At 36.0% G+C, this 24,300-nt stretch overlaps 1 protein-coding gene across 3 annotated transcripts in view; it reads right to left on the bottom strand.

Annotated features, from left to right (window-relative positions):
- The window catches only part of LOC121426043 (SRC kinase signaling inhibitor 1-like), a 54,213-nt gene that overhangs the window by 16,340 nt on the left and 13,573 nt on the right, over window positions 1–24,300 (bottom strand). For 2 of the 3 annotated variants that reach the window (XM_041622178.1, XM_041622176.1), the window contains exons 2-16: window positions 21,418–21,605; window positions 20,288–20,389; window positions 12,137–12,308; window positions 11,372–11,570; window positions 10,388–10,682; window positions 9,293–9,713; window positions 8,605–8,845; window positions 7,216–7,362; window positions 4,725–4,833; window positions 4,057–4,108; window positions 3,338–3,627; window positions 2,864–3,030; window positions 1,625–1,755; window positions 1,144–1,219; window positions 126–209 (exon numbers count right to left, since the gene is read on the bottom strand). In XM_041622178.1, coding sequence (XP_041478112.1) covers window positions 126–209; window positions 1,144–1,219; window positions 1,625–1,755; window positions 2,864–3,030; window positions 3,338–3,627; window positions 4,057–4,108; window positions 4,725–4,833; window positions 7,216–7,362; window positions 8,605–8,845; window positions 9,293–9,713; window positions 10,388–10,682; window positions 11,372–11,570; window positions 12,137–12,308; window positions 20,288–20,350 — 2,447 coding nt within the window. In that variant the 5' untranslated portion in view covers window positions 20,351–20,389; window positions 21,418–21,605. The remainder of the gene's footprint in view (window positions 1–125; window positions 210–1,143; window positions 1,220–1,624; window positions 1,756–2,863; window positions 3,031–3,337; window positions 3,628–4,056; window positions 4,109–4,724; window positions 4,834–7,215; window positions 7,363–8,604; window positions 8,846–9,292; window positions 9,714–10,387; window positions 10,683–11,371; window positions 11,571–12,136; window positions 12,309–20,287; window positions 20,390–21,417; window positions 21,606–24,300) is intronic. The other variant, XM_041622177.1, reaches the window with a different exon arrangement.

Genomic DNA, 24,300 nt, shown 5'->3' with positions numbered 1-24,300 from the left:
CATCCATCATTCATCCATCCATCTACCCACCCACCCATCCATCCATCCATCCATCCATCCATCCATCCATCCACCACCCACCCACCCATCCATCCATCCATCCGTCCATCCATCCATCATCTTACCTCTTCAGCGTATACAGAGTACTAGTGATCTTTTTACATCTCTTGAAATGATCGTCCAACCTCTGTGGTTCATGTTTCATCCAACTGTAAACAATCAAACCAAATATAATCAATTAAAATGTTCTTGTTCAATAACATATAAATGAACCCTATTCATGCAAACATGATCATTATGCATCAAATCTGACTGCAAGTAAACATTCATATTTCTCATTAGAAAAAAAAACAACAACCAAGCAACAAAAATCACTGCTCTTACATCAGTAGTTGACTTTTTAATTCATTTTTTTTGTTAGGGGATAACTGCTAGGCAGATTTTAAGTCTTTTAAAGGTCAAGTCCACCTCAGAAAAATGTTGATTTGAATCAATAGAGAAAAATCAGACAAGCACAATGCTGAAAATTTCATCAAAATCGGATGTAAAATAAGAAAGTTATGACATTTCAAAGTTTCACTTATTTTCAACAAAATAGTTATATGAACGAGCCAGTTACATCCAAATGAGAGAGTCGATGATGTCACTCACTCACTATTTCTTTTGTTTTTTATTGTTTGAATTATACAATATTTCAATTTTTATGAAGCACAAAATGTTAAAATAATGGAATTCCACGTGTTCAGGGAGGAATGAAACTTCATTTCACATGACAATGACGAGAAAATAAAAATATTTCATATTTCATATAATAAAATACAAAAGAAATAGTGAGTGAGTGATGTCATCAACTCACTCATTTGGATGTAACTGGCTCGTTCATATAACTATTTTGTTGAAAATAAGCGAAACTTTAAATTGCCATAACTTTCTCATTTTAAATCCGATTTTGATGAAATTTGCTTGTTGAATTTTTCTCTTTTTATTCAAATCAAGTTTTTGTTGGGGTGGACTTGTCCTTTAAGAAACAACAAGTGCAATATTTCTTATTTCATTGCAGCAGGAAGCATGCCCCTTTTGTCTGCACCCGCCACCCCCGAATTGAGACTAAATAAATGGTTTAAAGAATGAAAATGAACTTACTTCTCTTCTCTGACAACTATCTCCATCTCTCCTTCCTGAACAGTCTTCAAATTCTCAGACAGAACTGGGAAATTCACTATAAACCAGAAAAAAATACACAAAAGACCATATTATGTTAACTGACTCACATACATACTGATGAAGGTCTGGACCAAGGAATAAACCAGCTCTAGTACACAATGTATGAGAAGCTTTGGGAAAAAATAAAACTATTCCAAATTAACTACTTTTAGGACTTACATGACTGAGCACTGTATCATTGACCTTTGACATTGTGACCCAAAATCTCATTAGATCACCATCACATATTGTACATACTGTAGGCATAAATGGTTAGAGATTGAAGTTTAATCAAATGGGATTCATGTGCAGTTTCATTTGATGAATTCAAGACCTCAATGAAGTCACCCCAAATTCAAAGGGTAACATTGATTTATCCATGCACATCTCCTAGTTCAATGAAATTGATGATGATCTTTACCTTTCTGTTCTGCGATTCCTCTGCTGCAGTTGCCTAGCAACTGAGCTTGTTGCTCCAGGCTCTCCATGTCGACACTGCCTCTGTTATTAATCGTCTTCTCTCGCAACTTGTCAACATTCTCGTCCAGTAGTCTGCAAATACATTGAAAATCTTGACTTCAATTCTCACTCATTCATGTAATGACATAACAAATATGATAGAATTGAAACTTTCGATTGAGTCCCATCATTTTCTGTTATGATCAATTTCTGTTTTGGCATCCCAACATGAACCCTACTTTGTAGGTGCTGGCTACTTTCCTCAAAATGAAAGATTAGATACAAAGATTCACTTTATTGTTTTCATACCAATTCAAGTACAAGTGTTTACTTTTCCTTTTAAAATGTTTGTGTAAAATTGATCTTAGATAACACATAAAAGACAGGTGAAGAGCTTACACTATTCCTTTGAATGGAGTAACCATGCACATTCTAACCAATGGGCAATTTCTTAAAGAAATGTGAATTACAATATACATCTAATTTTTGACGCAAGTTTGAAAAATATATCAATAGAAATCAATATTGGTAAATAAAATTTTCAATAAACAAATCATGTGAAATAAATATTTCATACAACTGTGATAGAGATGAGTAATACTTCTACAGTATAGAGAAAGCCACAACTAATGTTAAAATCTTTGGTTCTCATACTACTCCAGGGCACTGCACCAATTACCCTCAGCCTACGGAACAAAATGTTTTTTTAGACATCTGATCCCATTTTCTTAGCTGCGTGCCAAATTTACATTACTAAAAGCTTTCATAAAACAATAAATAACAAAATCAAATAACTAATTTCTGGAAGGTCCAAATAAGTAATAATAATAATAATAATTAGACCATTTATATAGCGCAGTCACTATGTAAAAAATGTATATATTCAAAGTTATGCATCGATTGATTGATTGGTTAATTGGTCGGTCGGTCGATGGGGAGGGGGATAGAAAGGGTTAAACATACAGATTTAATGGAATACCTTTTCATTGGTGCGCTCGTGTCCTTTGGTAAGGCATTAATCCTCATTACCAAGGTCCTTCGGAGAGGACCTTAAGCCGTCAGTCCTCTGGTTGTTTGCTTACAAGCATTCAGGCTCTCTTAGCAATCAGGTAAAAAATCCCCATCGACCGACCGACCGATTAACCAACCAACCAATCAATCGATGCATAACTTTGAATATATAAATTTCACAATTTCTTACCTTAGATCCCTTTCAATTGCTTCCTGTGTCTGCATATACTTGATGTAATCCTGGTGGACTCTGGCTCGCTGGTTTCTGATTGGATGAATATCAGAGCCTGGGGCGCCCTCTAGAGCCAAGCGGATCTTGTGGGATGTCGAGCGGAAGTTATTGTTCATCTGTTGCACCTGTAGATATGCAAAAATGACAGAAAAGGTATCAGCATGTTTTTACTTAAAGTACCTCTTTTCATCGAAGAGGGATGTTAATTTTGAATACAAATTCTTTTAAATCATAATATGATAAATGAAAAATACTTCTATTACTTCTTTCTCTTCTCTTTTTAGTTTTTTGTTTTACCTTCGATTGATTTTAATTTGCTAACTATTAAAAACTGAATTCTTTAACTTCTAACAATTCAATTTGACTACCATTACATTACATTGCAGTAATGGATTTAGTAGCTGAGCTAATTATTACAATGCAGCTACTCACCATATTTAGATGCATTTTCCTGACTTGTTTGAGTTGCATTCTGAGGTCGGTTGTGCGGTGTTTGAGCACCATGGCGCTTCGCTGGATGTTGACGCCCCCTGGATGGTGCATACCGGGTCTACCTGCCACGCCCGTACCGGGGTGCGACGAGGGTCTCGGGGACTGGGGGCCCAGTGTTCTTGATTGCTGTGGTGGGGGTTGATGCTGTTGTGGGGTGATGGTTCTTGATTGCTGTGGTGGGGGTTGTTGTTGTTGAGGTGTTGGGGTTCTGGCTTGGACCGGGGCAGAGTCTATCAAATGAAGGGGATGGTGGGACGGGGAAAGAGATCAGAAAAAGGATGACAAAACTGACAAATACAGAAGAAAACTCAACATGATTATAACTATATCACAAAGTCTTATTGCAAAGGGGCACCCCGCTAAAAAAAATGATGCTTGAACACCATCTTTCACACCATGTATTTTTCTGACCCTCCCCATTTTCATGTGACTTTCTCCTTAATAATCTACAACATTAACTAACTACATGATATGCACATGAAGTACATTATTTTTGTGTAAATATACACTGCATTTCAATTCATTAAAATAAAGAAATCAATTTCATTAGATTCCTGTTCCCTCTGTACTATTTTCATTTGATAATTTGTAAACATGTAAATAATTATGATGATGGTGTCAATATGCAACAAAAAGAGTATAGCTATCTTCTAACATACCTGTTCTCATGGGTGGGGCAGGCCGATCCCCTGGTGGTCTTTGGGCAGCATCCTGAAATAGAACATCATATAAATTTTATCATCTAATACACAACATGTGTCAAGATTATTATTTGTTCTATACTTTGTATGCTTTCTATGACGTTTCTATGTCTAACCTGGAATATAAGCAACTGAACATTGATATGATAAAAAGCAAAAATTAATGCAAATTGCTATTCTATTTCCAATGTACACAGTGTCATTCTGGAATTCTAAAGACTGTAGTAAACTCTCTAAATGTGCTACTGATGATACCTTAAATTGAATTGTGCAGTAATCATTTATTTTGACTTATCATATATCCATATTTATTGTAATACGTTAAAAGGAAAGGTTTTGATAATTGATGCCAAACACATTAATTATTTTCACCATTAGTGTTATGACTTGGATGGGGTTGGGAGGTTTGGGGAGGAAGACCTGTGGGTTATGGCTATTAAGTTAGCCTTTTCCATACCCAGGCAGCCTCTCCAACTCTCATCCAGGTCTTATTTTCTCTATCATGTACAAGTTTGATTGATCTTGTCTTTGATCTGTTTGTATTCTTTGTTTTTCGAATGTCAAATAAAATGATAATAATAATAATTAATTCACATCTTAGGGAAGTTTTAAAAGAAGGGCCGTACCTGGGGAGGATGTCCCTGTCTCGGTGGCGGACCATTATGTGTTCCAATGACAGAACGAACCATGCCGGCAAGATTGGCTATCTGCTGCTCCATTGCAGTGATCCTTTCGCTGAACAAAAAGGTCAAAGGGTGATAAATTAAAGGTCAACTGAACCTCAAATATGGAATAACTTAAATTTATACTTACTATATTCCATAAAAACTTTATAGTTCATTGCACTAACTAAAACAATCTATTGCATATTTTTGACACATTAATCTAACCTATAGTTTCATTTATTGTAATGAAATAGCAAAAAAAAACTTTATTAGAGGGTAGGGGAATTATTTCATTACTTGTTTTATAAGATCTCTCACCTGTAACTATGGTCATTAATTATACCAAACTTTCACATCATCTTAGAGCATTTTTCATAAGTAGATGAACACATAGTGCAAAATGAATGGTCATGTATGTCTGAGAAACAAATCACTATGTTAAATTTTGCTTTATCATCTTATGAATAAGACAAATACAAATGAAAAACAAAGAGTAAATCATCTTACACCAACATGAGTTGTAGACAAATGTGAAAACAAAATGGTTTTGTTCAGAAAATGAGTTAAATCCCAAAAATGAAATTACATTATAACACATGAAAATAATGTTTACATGTATTCTGAAAGCACAAAATAATGAGGATGAGTATTTACAAACAAGTGGAATGCCTCTGGCCGTCTCACCTGCACCACGCGGTTCAATATAGCAGCAGTGCTGACTTTAAATACTACTCGAACTCGCACAAGATGTTCAGTGATACATGGTTACTCTTATGTCCACTTTTTATGAACTAGACCAATAAACTTACAGAGATATGATGGTTATTCAACAAAAAACCCCAACATGGCCAAAGTTCATTGACCTTACATGACCTTTGACCTTGATCATGTGACCTGAAACTCGCACAGAATATTCAGTGATACTTGATTACTCTTATGTACAAGTTTCATGAATCAGATCCATAAACTTTCAAAGTTTTGATGGTAATTCAACTGATACACCCAATTCGGCCAAAGTTCATTGACCTTTGACCTTGGTCATGTGACCTGAAACGTGCACAGGATGTTCAGTGATATCTGATTACTCATATGTCCAAGTTTAATGAACTAGACTAATAAACTTTCAAAGTTATGATGGTAATTCAACAGATACCCCTGATTCGGCCAAAGTTCATTGACCCTAAATGACCTTTGACCTTAATCATGAGACCTGAAACTTGCACAAAATATTCAGTGATGCTTGATTACTATTATGTCCAAGTTTCATGAATCAGATCCATAAAATTTCAAAGTTATGATGGGAATTCAACAGATATCCCCAATTCGGCCAAAGTTCATTGACCCTAAATGACCTTTGACCTTGGTCATGTGATGTGAAACTCATGCAGGATGTTCAGTGATACTTGATTAACCTTATGTCCAAGTTTCATGAACTAGGTCCATATATTTTCTAAGTTATGATGACATTTCAAAAACTTAACCTCAGGTTAAGATTTCAATGTTGATTCCTCCAACATGGTCTAAGTTCATTGACCCTAAATGACCTTTGACCTTGGTCATGTGACATGAAACTTTAATAGGATGTTCAGTAATACTTGATTAACCTTATGGCCAAGTTTCATGAACTAGGTCCATATACTTTCTAAGTTATGATGTCATTTCAAAAACTTAACCTCAGGTTAAGATTTGATGTTGACGCCGCCGCCGCCGCCGTCGGAAAAGCGGCGCCTATAGTCTCACTCTGCTTCGCAGGTGAGACAAAAACAATAATGGGAATAGAACATCTAAAAGGTACGAAACTTCACAACTTTCTTTCCTTCTTAACATGTTCATGTAATGACCAACTAGTCCTTATTTTTATTTATTCAATTGTTATAGCAATCACTACTCAAACTGCGATAACGAGGTTTTATTCAATTTCATGCTGAGCAGTTGTTTTCAAGCCACACTGAATTGTGAGCAAGCAGTATGCAAAATATGTAAGCAGTGGTCTTTTATTGGGTTTTTAAGAATCAACAAATGCAAATATGTCTTATAATGCTTTTCCAAAGTGGGTCAGAATAACTGAGAAATGTACAAATGTTATTGAAAAGTTTAAGAATGTGACTTAAAAAAAACAGACATTTTCTCAGCCTCTTTCCATCTCTGTGATTTCCCTGTTTTCAGGTACGATGCTATGAATTCCCCATTTCGAGGTACTTTAAATTTTCTAAGTACAACAGGATCTAATAACATAAAACTCAACATTGGTGACGACTTTGCAATTATCATAAGCTCCTAGTAATGGCATTAATTCTTAGCAAATTTCATTTTGATTGGCTATTGAGCTATGCTACCATGGTAGTACGCAAAATCTCACACCCTGCCATACCAGCAACCTGCCACGCCCAATGTGCCACGCCCCCAATGCGCCACGCCCATTTGTGCATCTTCCCCTGTGCATGCTACCTACCTGGTCCCTTCCTCCCCTGGAAGGGGTCTGTGAGGGCCTGTACGGGGAGCCGGTTGGGAGAACGGCCTCTGGGCACCAGGATGGGCACTGGGATGGGCACCAGGTCTATGTCCTGCGGCGCCATCTCCCATCGGAGCACTTTGAGGTCTGGGGAGGGGGGTAATTAGTAAAACACAACGCAGAAGCCATCACCAGCATGCCAAGCAAGTTGTCAATCATGACTTTATAACGAGGTTACATTTACACATTTGCATTCAACAAAGTATTAGTACTAACATAAAATGATATAGACAAAAAAATTGATCATTTTCAAACAAATAAGAGAGAGTTTTTCTCCTTCACATAACACACCATCAGCTGTATACATCCAGTCATCATTTATGCATTCACTATAAACCAACATTTGCATATCATAATCTCTCTCGCTCAATGGATTGAATTTTATAAATCTTAGTTTTCTTCATTCTACAGAAGTCAAATTTAACTGAATCGTATATACAGTAGAGATGGCATTATCATAATGAAAATGTAATGTATCAATTAAGTGTCATCCTCTACAGCCAAAACGATAAAGGGCTCATACTTTTTGACCAAATGAAATAGGTATACAGCACATGCAAGCAGCAATAATTAAAACTTAGTAATCACCATTTAGAAAAATCCCCTATAAACCTTGATGTCTCATATAGGTTATCATCAATATTAAGTTGTCATTTAATGTTAGTTACCATGGTGATACTTCTCAGCCAATTCTAATTTTCATTAGAACTGTCAGAGAATGACAACCCATCATTGATGACAGCCTTTGAAAATAAAGCCCAGAAAAAAAATCCATGCACCCACCAGCACCCATAAACCCAGCAAAGCAATTTTCCAAAGCCATCTATTTCACTTTAAGGATTGGTTTATTGGGATTATTTTTAGTTTTGTTTTTTATGTATCAACTCACAAGTTGATAAGTTGATAAACATAGCCAAAACTATAAACTAGAAACTAAACATTATACGAATTCCCCCTCCCACAAACTGTCAGAAAATTCAACTCCCGGTTGATATCCTTCAAATGTCAGAGTGCAAAATACCTTGAGGGACAATCCCTTTCAGTAGCTCCTAAGCTATCCCAGAAGACATTTATGGGGAGTTGTGAAAAACTAGCAAACAATATCACATCAATTTTGTGTGTTTGAAACAAGAAGTTCAAATCAATTTGTTATAGTTAAAATTGATCTTTCAATTGTAAATCTGCAACAGAAACTTGCATTCGATTACAGATAGTTCATTAAAACACCCCTATAGATTTGCTTGGTAGAAAATGATCAAATATCACTTTTCTTGAAATAAATGATTTTAGTTAGTTAATCCTTTTAGATGTTTGTCTCGTATTACTAACCTGCCATGGCTGAATGTTCCATCATGACTACCGTGCCGCCGTAGAGGGGGCTGTCCACGATGCTGCGGACCCATTCCATTGGGGATGGGGTGTCTCATCCCCGGTGCCCCGTTCCTAGGGAGGGTACCACCCTGGGGTCGACCTGGTGGCGTCTGGTGGTGCTGGGGTGGTGGGCCTCGCTGTCTGGGATGACCATTGGGCATGGGGGCTGACATGACCTGGTTCTGCATCACTTTTGTTACTAAATGAACAAAAAAAAATCATAATGCAGGAATAAGGGTATATTGATATGGTTTGGTATCATTTGATTTGTCATAGAACAGACTGATGAGAAACTGAAATGCCGAAATGAGCAAGAGCTTTCAGAAGTGTCAAGATCAAAGGAAGGGATGTCTCTACGGAATAGCTCTAAAACTTCCCAAAAATAATTAAACAACAATCATCTTAATATAATTTGTTAGTTGTCTTCAATGCACTTCTTGTAAACTTCAAGCAAGTCTTTCAGTAGCCTTCAGAAGGCTTTGAATGATCTTGTTATTATCTTAACAATCTCATATTACTCTTTTGAAGAAGAGGTGGCACATTTCTCATGATCTATCAGTGGTATCCCAGCAGATTTGTCCATTGTGTAATTGAATATAATGATAAAAAGGTTGCATTCAATTGAGACAGGGATTTAGTATCTCACCTGGCGTACTGTTTTGACTCCTAGATACCATATCCCCGCTGGAGGGCCGACTCCCAGGCCTGCTGCCCCCGTCCACCACCGCCTGACCGCCCCTCGGATGCTGGCGTGGCATGGTTGCACTCCCGCCCTGGGGTCTTGGACCCATCCCAGGTCCTCCCCCACCCTCATGCTGCGAGGGCGGGGGCATCCTGCGAGGCAGGGTAGCACTCCCATGCTGTTGAGGCTGGTTGGGGTGGGGCTGCTGTCCCCTCCTTCCATAGGGGCTCTGTAGGTGTGGCCCACCAGGGCCCCCTGGTCCTCTGGTGACTGGGCCACTGAGGGTGGCTCTCTCTGGGGTCATGCGTTGGAAGGCTTGATTGTGTGCGGCAGGACGCTGGAGGGATGCACTGGCACGCTCTGGTGCCCCACGTCGGAAATTCTCCTGTAAAGAGAAAACAACCAAATGTGGTATTAAAAGAGGTATTCTCGTATCATTAGAAAGTGAACACATATGGAAGTAATCAAAATTACTTCCACAACCTATAAAGACTTTTTTTTTCATCACAAGTAGATTTCCATTTTTTATGATAATCACTGACTGCTTGTTCCACAACTACTGGCACAATTATACCACATCTCCTGCAAGGTCTAATATTTTCAGATACTCCATTTCCACGTTACCTAATAAATCATTTCAAAACAACACAAATGGTCTGATTCTAGTATGATTACTGCATCTTCTAACAAGACAAATAGAAATGTTCAAACTTAAACTAAAAACCTATCTGTTCAAATAATTTCCATACATTTCTTTTTCCCCCTTTTCTAAATTTTTCCTCAAGCATTTAACTTGCTCTTTATTGCAGCACAGTAGGATATATGCACATTGATTATGCGCTGTATAAATCAGTATATATTACAATAATGGCATATTAGATTCCATTATATTCTGAAATTCATTCTTCTGATGAGCTGAGTGTCATTACTTCTCAATATCTTCTTAACCAGTTGACTACTAAATTCTGTAATTCCCATTGTCTTTGTACAGGGATCATCCAGTTCCTGTAGCCAATGTGTTAAGACATTACAAACCTAAGGAACCCTGATTGAACTCACCAAAGACTGTGACTGCTGTTTCTTCTCCGGTGAGGGATTGAGGTTCCCTGCACCCTGACCCGGTTTGGCGCCCTCGCTCTCCATCTGCGTGAAATGCATGTTGCGCGGCAGCGTCATGGTGTTGTAGCGGTTCTTCCTCACGTCCCTCTTCTGATGGTCCACCTCTGGTTCGGAGTAGTAGTCCAGTTCTACCGGGGTGGAGGTGGTGCTACGAGGGGAGGAGGGTCCAGGGGCGTTGGGATCCTCAACAAATCCTGGCTCGTAGATCTTGAGAACAGTCCTATCTTGGATCTCGCTAATAAAATGAATTTAAACATTTATAAATGAGAATAGAATTAAATTTAGGCGTACCTCACCCTGGTTGAGGACAGTAAAATATGAATAAGTTTGTTGGTCTTGCTGAAGTAACATGTTATCAATGGCAGATGGTAGAATTCGCAGACATGACAAGATAAAAGCAACAAATATTAAAAACAGTAATGACAAAGAATGAACAATTTGTAAAGCTGCACTATGAATCTAATACCTCAGTGCAGAGGGTATGTAAGACGTAAAATGGAACATTGCTTCTTATTGACATACTTATTGCATTCACACTCTAACATATCAGGATTCAATGAGGTATTCAATAATACATGTAATAACATACAAAAGGAATAGTGAGTGTGACATTGCGTGTTGCGCAAAAGTCAGTGAGAATTTCAAATATCATATCTTTCTTATTTTACATCTGTTGTTGATGAATTTTTATTAATATGCTTTCTTAAAATTTCTATACTTCAATATTTTTATTGTTACAATTATCATTCACTTTTTCTCATTTATTGATTATTTATTTTTATCTTTATTTTTATATTTATTTATTTTTTTTATTCATACATTCATTTTCTCTATTTTTTTTTTGGGGGATGGACTTGAGCTTTAAATACTACAAAACTTTTCCAAAATATTCCACATATTTTGCCCTCCTTGATCTCAACTTACTGGGCATCTTCCAGTTCATAGAATATTTCTGTTGTCGGATCCCTGATGTAGATCTTCCTAACAGGTTGTTCCAGCATCTCCATGGTGAGCTGCTTAGGGAACGCTCGGACGTAGAGCGCCCTCACAGTGTCGATGCCGGTCACTTCGTTTGGCATGAGCCCTCGCTTGGTTTCATTCTTGTACTGGAGGTAGACGAGACCTGAGATGATGAGAAAGAATATGGTTGGTGCTGGAACGATCTTTGATGAAATTTCGAAAGTAGTTCAGTTTCATTTTCAAGCATTTAACAAGTAGAGTGTTTAAACAGGTTTGATCAATAAAGCTTCTTGGATTTCAATTCAATTCTGAGGGACCTTTTATCCGCAATAAAACTTCATAGATAGTCTGAATGCATTATCTATCAATATCAACATTGACCATATACTCACACACATGGCAACTGGTATAGAATTACCAGCCACCTATATAACACCAAAAGTTTTGCTTCTCTTCAAAAATTATTCTATATTGAAACACATATTACAGGAAACTGTTTATAAAGACCATCTGTTCATCAAATTGTTTTTCTTGTCTTTCTATGGCCTTTTTCTTCTTCAACTTATACTGTCTCCTCGATTCTGAAGATCCTTGCATTAATGTATAATACTAGGAACAAGCAGGTCTTGATATTCAGGATTCACTCTAGATTGAATTAGGGTGAAAATCAAAGTTCTTGTTTAACTTTGGATTTGAGCAATTCTGAGATAACAGCAAACTTCCAATTACCTAATGGCCTTTCCTTGGTCATATTGACCGTTGGTCTGATGACCGGCATACTGGACCTCAGTCGTCCACCACGAGAGAATCCTGTTGCTTCTGTATTGATCTCCGACATGGTGTCCATATTGTCAATGTTATCAAGGTCAGTCTCGCAGAAAACTCCATTAGTGATGGGTTCCTGAAAGAAAATAAAATGGATAAAATTATTTTTGCAATACTTACTAAGATGAGATACTAGTAGTGCAATTTTATTTTACCTGATTGCTATGAAAGCATGAATGCTTGTAAGCAAGCAACCAGAGGACTGACGGCTTAAGGTCCTCTCTAAGGGAGAGGATTGAGGTTAAAAGTAATGCAAGAGGAAAGGCAAGAAAAGTTTTGCATTTGCTTTCTTTTCTCCCACTATTATTCAAATGCACATCTTAAATCAATTCTACGCATAAGAAAAAGTTGAAGTAGTGCAATGTAAATACTATATCACCTTTGCACTTGAATGAATAAAATGAATCATTATTGAGAAAAATGAACGAAATAGAGTAAAAAAATACATATATTTTCTATCAGTTACAAGGTATTGTGGTCATGAATTGGCAAATTTCAGGAAATGCACACAACATAGTCCTATAGCACAAAGATAAATAAGAAAAACATAAATATGTTTACTGCCCTTTATGTCATAATATCAATCCTCATTGATGCATATATAGTTTCTGCTTGGCACATATTTTTGAATGAGTAAGCAAGAGACAGAGAAAAAGAAACAGGGAGAGGGATGAAGAGTAAGAGAGAGGGGGAGAGAGAGATATGAGGATTGTGAGAGGGGAGAAGGGTACTTTTTTTCGGAAAAAAAGGAGAGCGAGAGAAGGAAATGAAAGAATAGAGAACATTGTGTTCCTTGGGGTCACCAATAGTTCATTTGTGGCTGTGTTCTCTGGTTGCCATAGTAACTCAGACCTATGGCAATTGGAGACGAAAATAGAACATTCTGCTAATGGACAATCTACTTCAATACGTTCTGTACTTACACTACAGTACAAACAGAATGCATATGTCGCACTTTATCAGACAATGCTGGCGATTTTTCTCGCATATTTCCGACATGATTATATACACTACATAATTACAACACATTATTTATATAAATATCTGAAGGCCAAATCACATCAAGATGACTCTAAATATTTTAATTAACCAAACAATCAAAAGAAAAATGACATAAGCGTAACGCTAAATATTCCTTAAAAAGTAATCTGTAAAAAACATGAATCTTTGAGCTGAAAAGGGATATGCAATTCCTTGGTCATATGAAAAGATATTACAGTTACATGTTAAAAAATAAGGTTTTAACAGAAAACAAGTTTGAAAAGGAGGCTTAAAGATGTGTGTAGAAATGCAGTTTGGTATTATTCATTCAAGCATATATTCCAAGGATTTGTAGTATAATGACAAGAAGCATCAGTAGGTCAAACTCCCCTCACACTTTGTGACCTTAAACTCTTTGAATTACTTCAAGATTTCTTTCTAAATTTCCATCACACCACTACAACTCTACATCAGAGCATATACCGATAAAAGGTGTACTTTGACATAAGATGATTTTGCAAGTCACTCAAAACAATAATTATTTGGAAAAAAAATCGAATTATTTGTATAACAAAAAAAATTAAATTCTAGGCACCATTACAATCACAAGTTGTATTAATCTAAAAGTAGACTGGGTTTTGATACAATTATTAAATTATTCGGTTAAAAAGAATTACCATATTGGGCCTTTTTCTCACTTTTCACATCATTCCCTTCCCTTCCCCTATCACTAAATCAACTCCGAATGGAAGTGAGTTTGGCATATCCATTATTATCACCATCATCAACATCATGACCTTCATCAATTCTAAAGCTATTAGTTTTCAATCCTTTTTATTTTTATAAATGGCGGTGATTGACATGAATGTAGAATCTATGTAGGCTATGTATTCTTCAATTTATCAAACACGGCTCTAAACACATTTGAAGGTATTGATCAAACACATCTACACATGCCAATGTCACATTCATTTCACTATGGAACTAGGTTTAATATAATTCCTCAAATTCATGTCACCATTTCAAAAAAAATCTTTTCAGTCAATAGTACAGAGAGATATTAAATTAATATCAGATGAACTAGCTAATATAATACAGACTTCAACACCATCTTCTTTTCAGTCAAAAGCACAGGGAGATGTAAAAATACTATCACATGAAATGAATACACACTTCACCATTTCAATATCTTCTTTTTCAGTCAATAGCACAGGGAGATATAAAAATACTATTGTATGGAACACACACTTCATCATTTCAACACCATCTAGGTAATATCTCCTTTTCAGTCAATAGTACAGGGAGATATAAAAATACTATCACATGGACTAATATAACACATTGGAGATGTATCTTGTGATTACAATACACTGTCTATACACCTCTTCCTGAAAATGTACAAATGCATTGATTGGAATATTGATTTTTCTTTGGATTCAATAGACCCTTTCATGGCCGGCCTACACGCTTGGTATTCCGAGCATGAAGGCTTTGTCAACTACGGGGGCGGTAGATAGAGGGGTGAATGACACCTTTAATACACCTTTCGTTGTTTTGATGATCACATCTTTTACCTGACCACAAATCTCAAAAGAGGAGGGCATGACTTCTCTGCAAGTCCACCTATTGTTAAATATTTGAGTAACGGGAGATGGTATTTTGCTTAGTAAAACCCAATTCTTGCAAAAATAAAAGGCATTGAATTTGATCAAAGATTAATAGGCAGTATAATACAATATGTACACGTATGAAAGTCTATAGAGAAGCAAAAGAATCAACCATTGAGGCCCAATTGAAAGATATTACACAAAATTATGAAAATGTGAAATGGTCAGTTCTATCATCAAAGTATGGTATCAATATAAATCAAATATTCTTAACCTACTTTGATTAAACAAATTGTCATACATTTATTAACCCTTAGCGTGCTGATGTTGCAATTTTGCACATTCGTACAATTAAATTCAACAATCGTAATAATTAGTTTTCTCCCCTACCTTCCCTTCAAATTAGATAAGCTAATACAAGGCAAAAGTTCTCGGATAACATCTATTCAATAAGAAGTATCAATGGTGCAATATGGATATTTTGAATTTAAGAAAATAACATGGAAATAATTGTTACTAAAATCCCCCCAAACTTAATTCAGCGTGCAAATAGTTAAGACATACATGTAAAGAAACTTCAAATTCTCTTCTGATTTGCACCAAGCAGGTACCTACCGTACTCTATGGACTGATATGGTAGCCTTGTATATTAAAAAGAGATTACAGTTATTCTTGATCTACCTCACAATAATCCTTTCATCACCAGTCAATGTTATGGTTAGCTTCACTTTATTACAGTCAGGTAATCTTTTGTGAGATAAAAAAATGACAGCAATGAAAAAATATATATAATTCTAATCAACTTGTCATCTATAGGAAGTCTGCAGTATATGGCTAATATTGCTTTTTTAAAGTCTTTTGGGAATACAGATCACATATTGATAATTACATTTTACTGTATGTATATGCCCTCAAGATACAGAAACTCAGTGTTTTCAACTGATAATTTTCATGTGCATATTTTGAAGGAAAAGGTTAAATGTGACAAAAACATTTTGGAATAATTACAGCACTAAAAATAAGTTATCAAGTTTAATATCATTGTAACAAGATGATGTCTGACAGATACTAATTATATTGGATAAACATATTGTTAGATTTTTAGGCCTTTCAGTGATTCTATTATCATAAATGATATAGGCCTGTAGGCAGAAACCTATTTTATTTTTCAAAATGATCTTGAATGTCAATGAACTGTAAAAATAATGTCTGCATTAATTGTAAAATTGCAAATTTTGTACAGAACTCACCATTTTATAAAATTAAAACATTTTTTCACCAATTGCAATGATTTGTATGCATTTAGGATAGACAATGAACAAAATGGCAATAAATGGTTTTCAATATTCATCCCTTTAAAATTCACACACACAAGTCCTTTGTGTGGCTCACAGTAAATATTATCAGCTTTGAACAGAAAAATCAAATTACACACCTCAATGCAGAAATAGCTTAGTTGACTTGTCCATAACCCTCAACAAAATTTAAATTAAAATGAGAAACATATCGATCAGGGCAGTGAATAAAAAAATTTATGATTTTTTTTCTCAATCAATAATGAAAGACATGGTAGGAGCTTTTGCACCCACTCAGCCACAAAATATACGTAAAATTATGAGAACTTGTGCAGGTTGAATGTACATTCACACCTGCATTAACCAGAGAAAGTTCATGTAGTTATGGGCCAAGAAAAAATTGTATCACTACAATAGCACAATGGATGCACAAACTCCCTCACAAATTTTCACATTAAAGTTCTTGGAAAAGTAGTTTTCAAAAGTATTTTTAAAAATCCCACTGACCTTGGCAAATGCCTGCAAAGATTTATTTATTTATTTTTTATTTTTAAGTAGGCCACCTACCCACTACCTTCCAGATATTCTCAACAGAGATATTGTGAATACATCCCTTTCACAACATGTAATTTATTTACCTGGTATTTCACCTATGAGCAGAATTACCAAATTATAAATTTATTTTCTGTAATGGGATCGGTCTAAAAGCATCAGGAGTGAGACAACATCCATTGTATTGCCAATTTGAGGGGGGTGTTCCAGACACTGGTGCCACATGCCCGCTACAGACAACACCAATTTTTCAATATCCTAAACCACATGTTTTCTACATCTGACAAGAGACGCCTTGTTCCCCCACTTAGGAAAGGATAAAAGGACAAACCGAGTGGTTTTGCGGTCAGTGCATGAGCCAAACAATTATAGAATGATCATGGTTTTGGGGGCTAAAATTGTATTATATCTTCAAACTTTGAAGAGTGTGTTGTTAGCCACTTACAGACAAACTACAAATATATCTACATTTTCAATTGTATTGCAGCTTACAAAACATTCCTTTCTTCTGACAGCATAATAGTACGATAAAACACCAACTGAATCATTGGTTATTTTTGAATTGCAGATTTAATATATCTGATGCAAAATATTTTCAAATTTATGAGAAATATCAACATATGATGAAGGTTGATTCTCTTGGAAGCTATTTTCTTTTTATTTCTCATACAACCTACAGATTTTGGTTGAGTCCAGTATGTGTCATAGTTAAAGGGGAATGAAACCTAAGTTGGAACAAATAGGCTTGTGTAGAAACAGAAAAATCAAAGAATAAGAATAAAGAAAGTTTGAGAAAAATCGGACAAATAGTGAGAAAGTTATGAGCATTTGAATATTGCAATCACTAATGCTATGGTGATCCTCACATTGGCAATGCAACAAGGATGTGTGATGTCACTGATGAACAACTTTCCCTTTGGTGGACTATAAAATACCCTCAAAATATCTCTTTTTGCTTTTTCTTATGATGATACAAACTCTTTATCCATGATGTATTCTTTAAAAATATGTATTACATGCCCTCATGTAAACAGAACACATTATTTATGGATAGATGTGATAAAAGAGGCAATTCTAGTGAAATATATACTAAAGTAATGGGAGAGTTGTTCACAAGTGACATCACACATCTTTGTTGCATTGCCAATTTGCTATCTCCATAGCATTAGTGATCGCAATATTCAAATGCTCATAACTTTCTCATTATTTGTCCGATTTATCTCAAACTTTCGTTGATCTGTTTCTTTGATTTTTCTGTTTTCACACAAGCTATCTTGTTCCAATGGTTTCATTCTCCTTTAAAGTTCACAGAACAATTAATATGACAATGCTACCAAATGACCAAGGTGAGTATTTGCGAGTTTGCAATGCATGATCATATACATGTAGGCAAATTGAACTTTATATTTTTGCATGAAGAAAGATGAATGTCTAAATGTACACAAAAGTGACACCGATAACTTACATTTTAATATGAAAATATTCCACCACACACAAAAAGAGATCCCTAACAGCTTCGACTAATATGATGACAAACATACTCTCACAAATTGGCAACAGCCATATGATTCATATTTCACATTGTTAACTCAACATCACAAGACAAAATTCAGTCTGACAAATGCCTCTTCAGAGGGCACAAATTTCCTTAATGACAAACTCCATGCCAGTTACATCAGTGAAACCGACCCCAGTCCAACCAAAGGTTATTACTTGCTATTTCCTATGGCATACCATCGGTCGGTTTGGGGTTGGTTTCATTGATGTGACTGTATCATCAACTTGTTGATTTTACGTATCCTGAGAGATTGACAGACATGGGAAAATATTTCCTCCAAGAAGTCTGAAAATCATTCTTTCATAATTCACCACTGGCCTGCCTATCCGTCATCACATGTCATTCAGTGAATCTGATGATATTTAGATTTAAACTTAAAGGAACCCGTCAAATAAGTGTTGAAATATGATTTCACAAATGGAATGAGAAGAGTAACTTAGGTAGCATTGATTTGAATTTCAAATTTGCATTCCTATATCTAACTAGAATAAAATAATATTAAGGCCCGAGTATTTCTACACAAAAAGAAATTTTAACAATATTCTTTAAGCTTTGTACATGTATACAGTTTAGTCCTATGGATTAACATAATATTTAGTACACCTGTAGTCCATTGTTAATATAAAGAAAATATTAAAGAAAAACATTGGGGACAGGTGGAATGCATAATCCCCCTCCAGATATCAATGGAGGGGTGAGGGGATGCACAAAATTCCTGAAAATATCAAAGCTACAAAAACTGAAATATAAAATATACAAGATAAATCTTACACCACAATAAGAATGCTTGAATTCATCAAAATTCCTTCGCACGTGGGCCCCCTATCAAAGTGCACACACACTCCCAATTATAATAATCCGACCAGATGAGATCATTTCAAGATCAACTTAAATTGGTTAACGGAGCAATATTTTGAGAAATAAAATTCTTCCCCATTGTCGTATCATCCCATTAAGGCAATAGCCTTGGGCAATGTTTCCTTTTTCATTACGAGGACAAGGGAATTGATGCGCCCGTCCCTCTACATGAATTTCAATGAGTACAAATTACATGTGTCATGCCAACTATCCTGAATGGAAGCACCGCAAGAATGCCGAAATGGAAAATTCCTCTAAAATGATGGAACTTTTGTCATCTCCGATATCTTTACTTAATCTAAAGTGCAATGATTCATTTCTAGGGCTTCCAATTACTGGCTGTTCTAATTTTGTAGCTTAAAATCTCTACTTTTGGACATGAAAGCAAGGTTGTTTCTTCCAAGTACAATGCACTTATGAGGGTTCTAGCAGGAATTTGAAGGTGACTTCTCCCTGGATACTCTTCCAAACTGGCTAAGAAATCTTTCATAAAGGGCGGACGATTTAAAGAATTGAGGAAAAAGTGACAATAATAATGTTTTATTTACCCAGGGTAGCCACTTCAGTTAGGACACTGCTCTACCAGCAGGCCCTGCATAACATGTTATTATTACCCTTCTCCAATCTAAATGCTGAGCGCCTAGCAAGAAGGCAGAAGGTCCCATTTTTTTAAGTCTTTGGTATGACTCGGCCGAGGATCGAACCCACGACCTCCCGTTCATGAGGCGGACGCTCTACCACTGAGCCACAATGACCGGTAAAATGAATGTGAAAAGGAATAATCTACCAAGATATTGTAAGCAGTCTTCAGACACTGACCTTAATCAACACACAATCAATAAGTGGGTCTAGAGAAAAGTCTAGCACAGGTTTCACGCGTTGAGAAGTTACAGGACATGATTCCCACTTATCTAAGGTAGTCTGAAAATTCAGACATGTTAACAAAATCACTATTTGCACCTGCAAACTTGATTACAATTAAAGGACTGCAGCATACAAATTATGAATTAAACCAGAGTTTTGACAAAGTTTTTACCCCCCTACCCCCAAAAAGCATCACAGATGTATTAAAAGAGGATTTTGATAATTCTGCCCCCACCTCTGTATAATAGGGAGAGGGGCGGGGTGGTAGGCCCTAGCAACCCACTTTAGCGATGCCCTACAGCGGAAATCTTTCCAATAAAGAGATTTAGTGTCATATTACCTCAGAAGCTCGACCTTGGATCCTGTCCGAGTGTTCGGGATATTTCCTTTTAAAATATTCCATGATCAGGGGACTCTCTTTCACTTTGGGTGGAGAACGATTCTGTAAAATAGATGAAGAATAAAACTCATTTCAGGGATTTGCGTGATTCCTAAATTGAAAATATTCCAGGATCAAAGAGTGCCATCGTATATTTTAAAAAGATATGGAAAAATATTTTAAAATGTGTAGCGAGTTAATGAAAATAAGCAGAATATATTAATAAAATAATTTGTGTCAAACAGAATTGAGTAACCATTGCCACATAATACACAATCTTGTTGAGGCCCCAAAATATCCATTATTTATTGGGCCGAGGAACATCTTATAAAGTTGTCAAAGTTTTTTTTTTAAGTTTAGCATTCCTGTAAGGAAGACTTCTTGCCTCATATCAAATGTTCTTGTGACTTTCTATCACATCGCAAAAATCTTCAGACCAGAATTTGCAAAAAAAAAAATGTGCTCTTTGCATCTACTCAGTCAAATTTTGTTAGGATGGACAAAGCCTGTAATCTCAAGACATCTTTTTACTTTGGCAGGTTCACCTGAACTTCTCATAAGGTGGTATCAGACCGCCTCGAACTTCATCAGTTCCAGGTATTCCCTGATCGGGAAATTTACCCCTATCAGAAAATACCAGGTATTTTGGTAATGTGAAAGCAAATAATGCGTAATTTCCCAGAAAGAAATACCCGCTAAATAGTAGGTACTTAGCAAGATTACAAGAACTTTCGCAGGGATTTTTCCAAGGTCGCAGGTATTTTGGCAATGTGAAAGCAATTTACGGGAACTTTTAGCCAGGTGTGTCGTTAGGCGCGGGCACCATGGGTGGCTGCTGGGCTAGTGATTTCGAATCTCGCGCCTTGCCTGCTTATCAGACCATACTGCACATGCTCGTAACTTCAGGAACTTATCCCGAAGGGTATGTTTCAGGGCGGTGTGAATGCATGAATAATTAATGGGTATTTTTAAGCCTAAAAAAGTTCTTGTAATTTAACAGGGATTATTACGATCGAGGCAGTTTGAAACCAGCTATTCACATTGGCGGAGTACCAGTTTATTTTCCTTCTAGGGTAGATTTTGTCACTTACCTGTTGCAAAAGGGCAAGATTCTCTAAGTCTTCAGCATTCTCCACTCCTACAACTGTATGTCTCTTGCTAAAATTTTCTTTCCTATTTTCTCTTCTTCTCACAGCTGCACCAACGAGGCTGTCTGAATCGCCCGAGAGAGACGACTGGCTGTTGTACTCCTGACTCACACGTAATCCTCCTTTCTTTCCTGTGAGAAGAAATAAAAAAAAATATTTACATTATTATTTCATTATAACTTGTTTTCTGCACCCATCGAACTAATACATGGTGTACTGCAAACATATGACAAGCTGTCATTATTACATTTTGATAGGAAAATGAACCCTCACATTATGCACATATAATATAAACTGCTTTTTTTCTTTAAAAAAAATACCCCTGTACATTGAGTAACCCATTTTAAAAGATAATAAATTATAAAACTTGCAATTTAAAGGATTTATAATGCTCTTGATGTGCAGGACAACTCTTAAAAGACATTACAAAATTGTTTAAAAACACGTCATTATTATAATTTGATGGATTTGCATCAACTTAAATTGTAACATATCTAATTATCAGTGAGATAATAAAACCAACTGGCATTTGGACGGTCTCCCCCTTTTATGTAAATGTGATGAATTTGATAACTTGTAAATTATCTCTCATAGTAATAAAATGACACTCAAAATCTACCAAATATCCCAAGTTATCTGATTTCTTAAAGCGAAGAAAAGCTGTTCTTGTATGTTGTGATGTTGACTAACATTAAAAATCAACTTTGTAAATTATGTATTGGACATCTCAGGTAAAAAATCAATTAAAGGGGAAGTTCACCCTGAAGAAAACTTTGTTGTGAAAATAGCAGAAAAAATAGTAAAAAATATTGGTGAAGGTTTGAGGAAAATCCGTTAAAGAGTAAGAAAGTTATTAGAGTTCAAAATTTTGGATTTGTGACGTCATAAACGAGCAGCTGCCCCTTGTGTTATGTAATATAAAATGTATGAATTTCAAATTTTGTATGGTTCCTGATGACTTAATTTTGTTTTCTTTTCATGATCCGGTATGAAATGATTTGTCTATTGATATACAAAAGTTACAGTGAAGACCATTTTCAATTTTCTGAGAAAATGACATTTCATTGATATTTTACCATTCGCTATGTAGGAATGCTGCTCGCATATGACGTCACAAATCAAATAATTGAAATTCTAATAACTTTTTAATTATTTGATGAATTTTTCTCAAACCTTCGGCAATATTTTTTATTATTTTTTCTGCTATTTTTACAATAAACTTTTTGTCAGGGTGAACTTCCCCTTTAAAATATACTTAATTTCCTCACAATACATTGAAACAACCTTTATTATCATGATCATGTAGGCCGATGTTGTCTAACATGTGACAGAACATTAAACCGAAATGCCAGAACCTCGCAGATATAACAACATCAATTTGCACGAGGATGCCATGCATTCTGCTCAGGACGTTGCTCGCAAATGACCCACATGCTCGAATGGGGGGAATTTTCACAGCTTTCCAGCATCCAGCTCTTCCTCGGCAAAGAAAGAACGGTGGGAAAGTTTCTGCCCTTTTGATGACAGTTTTCAGTGGGAGCGATGCTTGCTCCGAGGAAAGGTAATACTACCATAACAAAGCACCCTGACTTTATACTTTGTATTTCTTCCACCCTGGTTGTAAACTGGGTTGTGGAGGAGGGGGTTCAGGAATGAGCCTCTGACTGGGTAGTTGTGGAGTCTGAACCATGAGACTACCTACTATATACTGAAGAGCGTCTCCTGCTCCTGCTCCTCTTTCATCTCATTCTTTCACCTTCTACTCTTTCCTCTTCTCTTTCTCCTACTCTCCATCTCTCATTTTCCATGAATAAAACATTACTAGAAGCAATCTATCAAGACCATCATAGAATATTGAAATTTTGTTCAGAAAATCCTAGACTTTACGGGGGTGTTGCAAGAAAATATTTGCAAATTTCAGAACTATGCAAATTTACAAATTGTGATAGATCAAATTTCACGACTACATGAAGCAAATCAACTTTTACTTGTTGGCGCAAGAAGCAGACCATCAATCGATTAAAATTTGCATTGAAATGCACGACTTTCACTTTCAGTTGATTTGGGGTCTTAAGTTTGTTGCAACACTCCAAGAAATCACGAATAAAGGATAAAGGCATACAGTGCATGCATTAACACAGTATAATTTTAGTGATAAGAAAAAAAATCATCATTTGGTCACAAATACTAAACTGTTGAATTGCACCAAAATTAAGTAATTTGGCTGCACTTTTGCAGACTAGCCTAGGTACGGAAGGGAGGGGTGGGGTGGAAGTGGATAAGACGTGATGGTATTTCAATTAGAACGGTTGGATAAAGGCAAACTTCAAGCCCTTGACTTTGAGTAGCTATTGTACAGATAATTGAACTTTGAAATGCCACTGATAACATTGAGACAATGTTTGAGATTTGACTATGAATTGTAGAATAAACTGAATAAACTGAATAAACTCTCTGTTAATGTATAATTACTGAGCTAGCATTATTTCATTGTTTGGGAAATCGAGCCTCATTCACAATGTCAAAACTGAATGAAATTACAATGAGTAGGGGAAGGCGGGGTAAGTTGTGACAGTTTTTGCTTTTTGCATGTTAGAATTGATATGATTAATAATCTTGTCGAAATAAGTACCTTGCCTTGAAATTTAATTCTTCTGAAATATTTTCCACCTATTCATAACTTTCTATCCCCACACTGAAAGTCATCGTGACCTTTGAAAAAAACGATGTCAAATGGCTCAACTTGCCCCATATATGGGGTAAGTTTGAGCCACCTTCTGGGGTAAGTTGAGCCACAAAAACTATGTACAACATGTATGAGGGGAG

This window comes from Lytechinus variegatus, chromosome 13 (assembly GCF_018143015.1).
Source record: "Lytechinus variegatus isolate NC3 chromosome 13, Lvar_3.0, whole genome shotgun sequence".
Taxonomy (NCBI): Eukaryota; Metazoa; Echinodermata; class Echinoidea; order Temnopleuroida; family Toxopneustidae; genus Lytechinus; species Lytechinus variegatus.
This window is presented reverse-complemented; position numbering and strand designations above follow the sequence as displayed.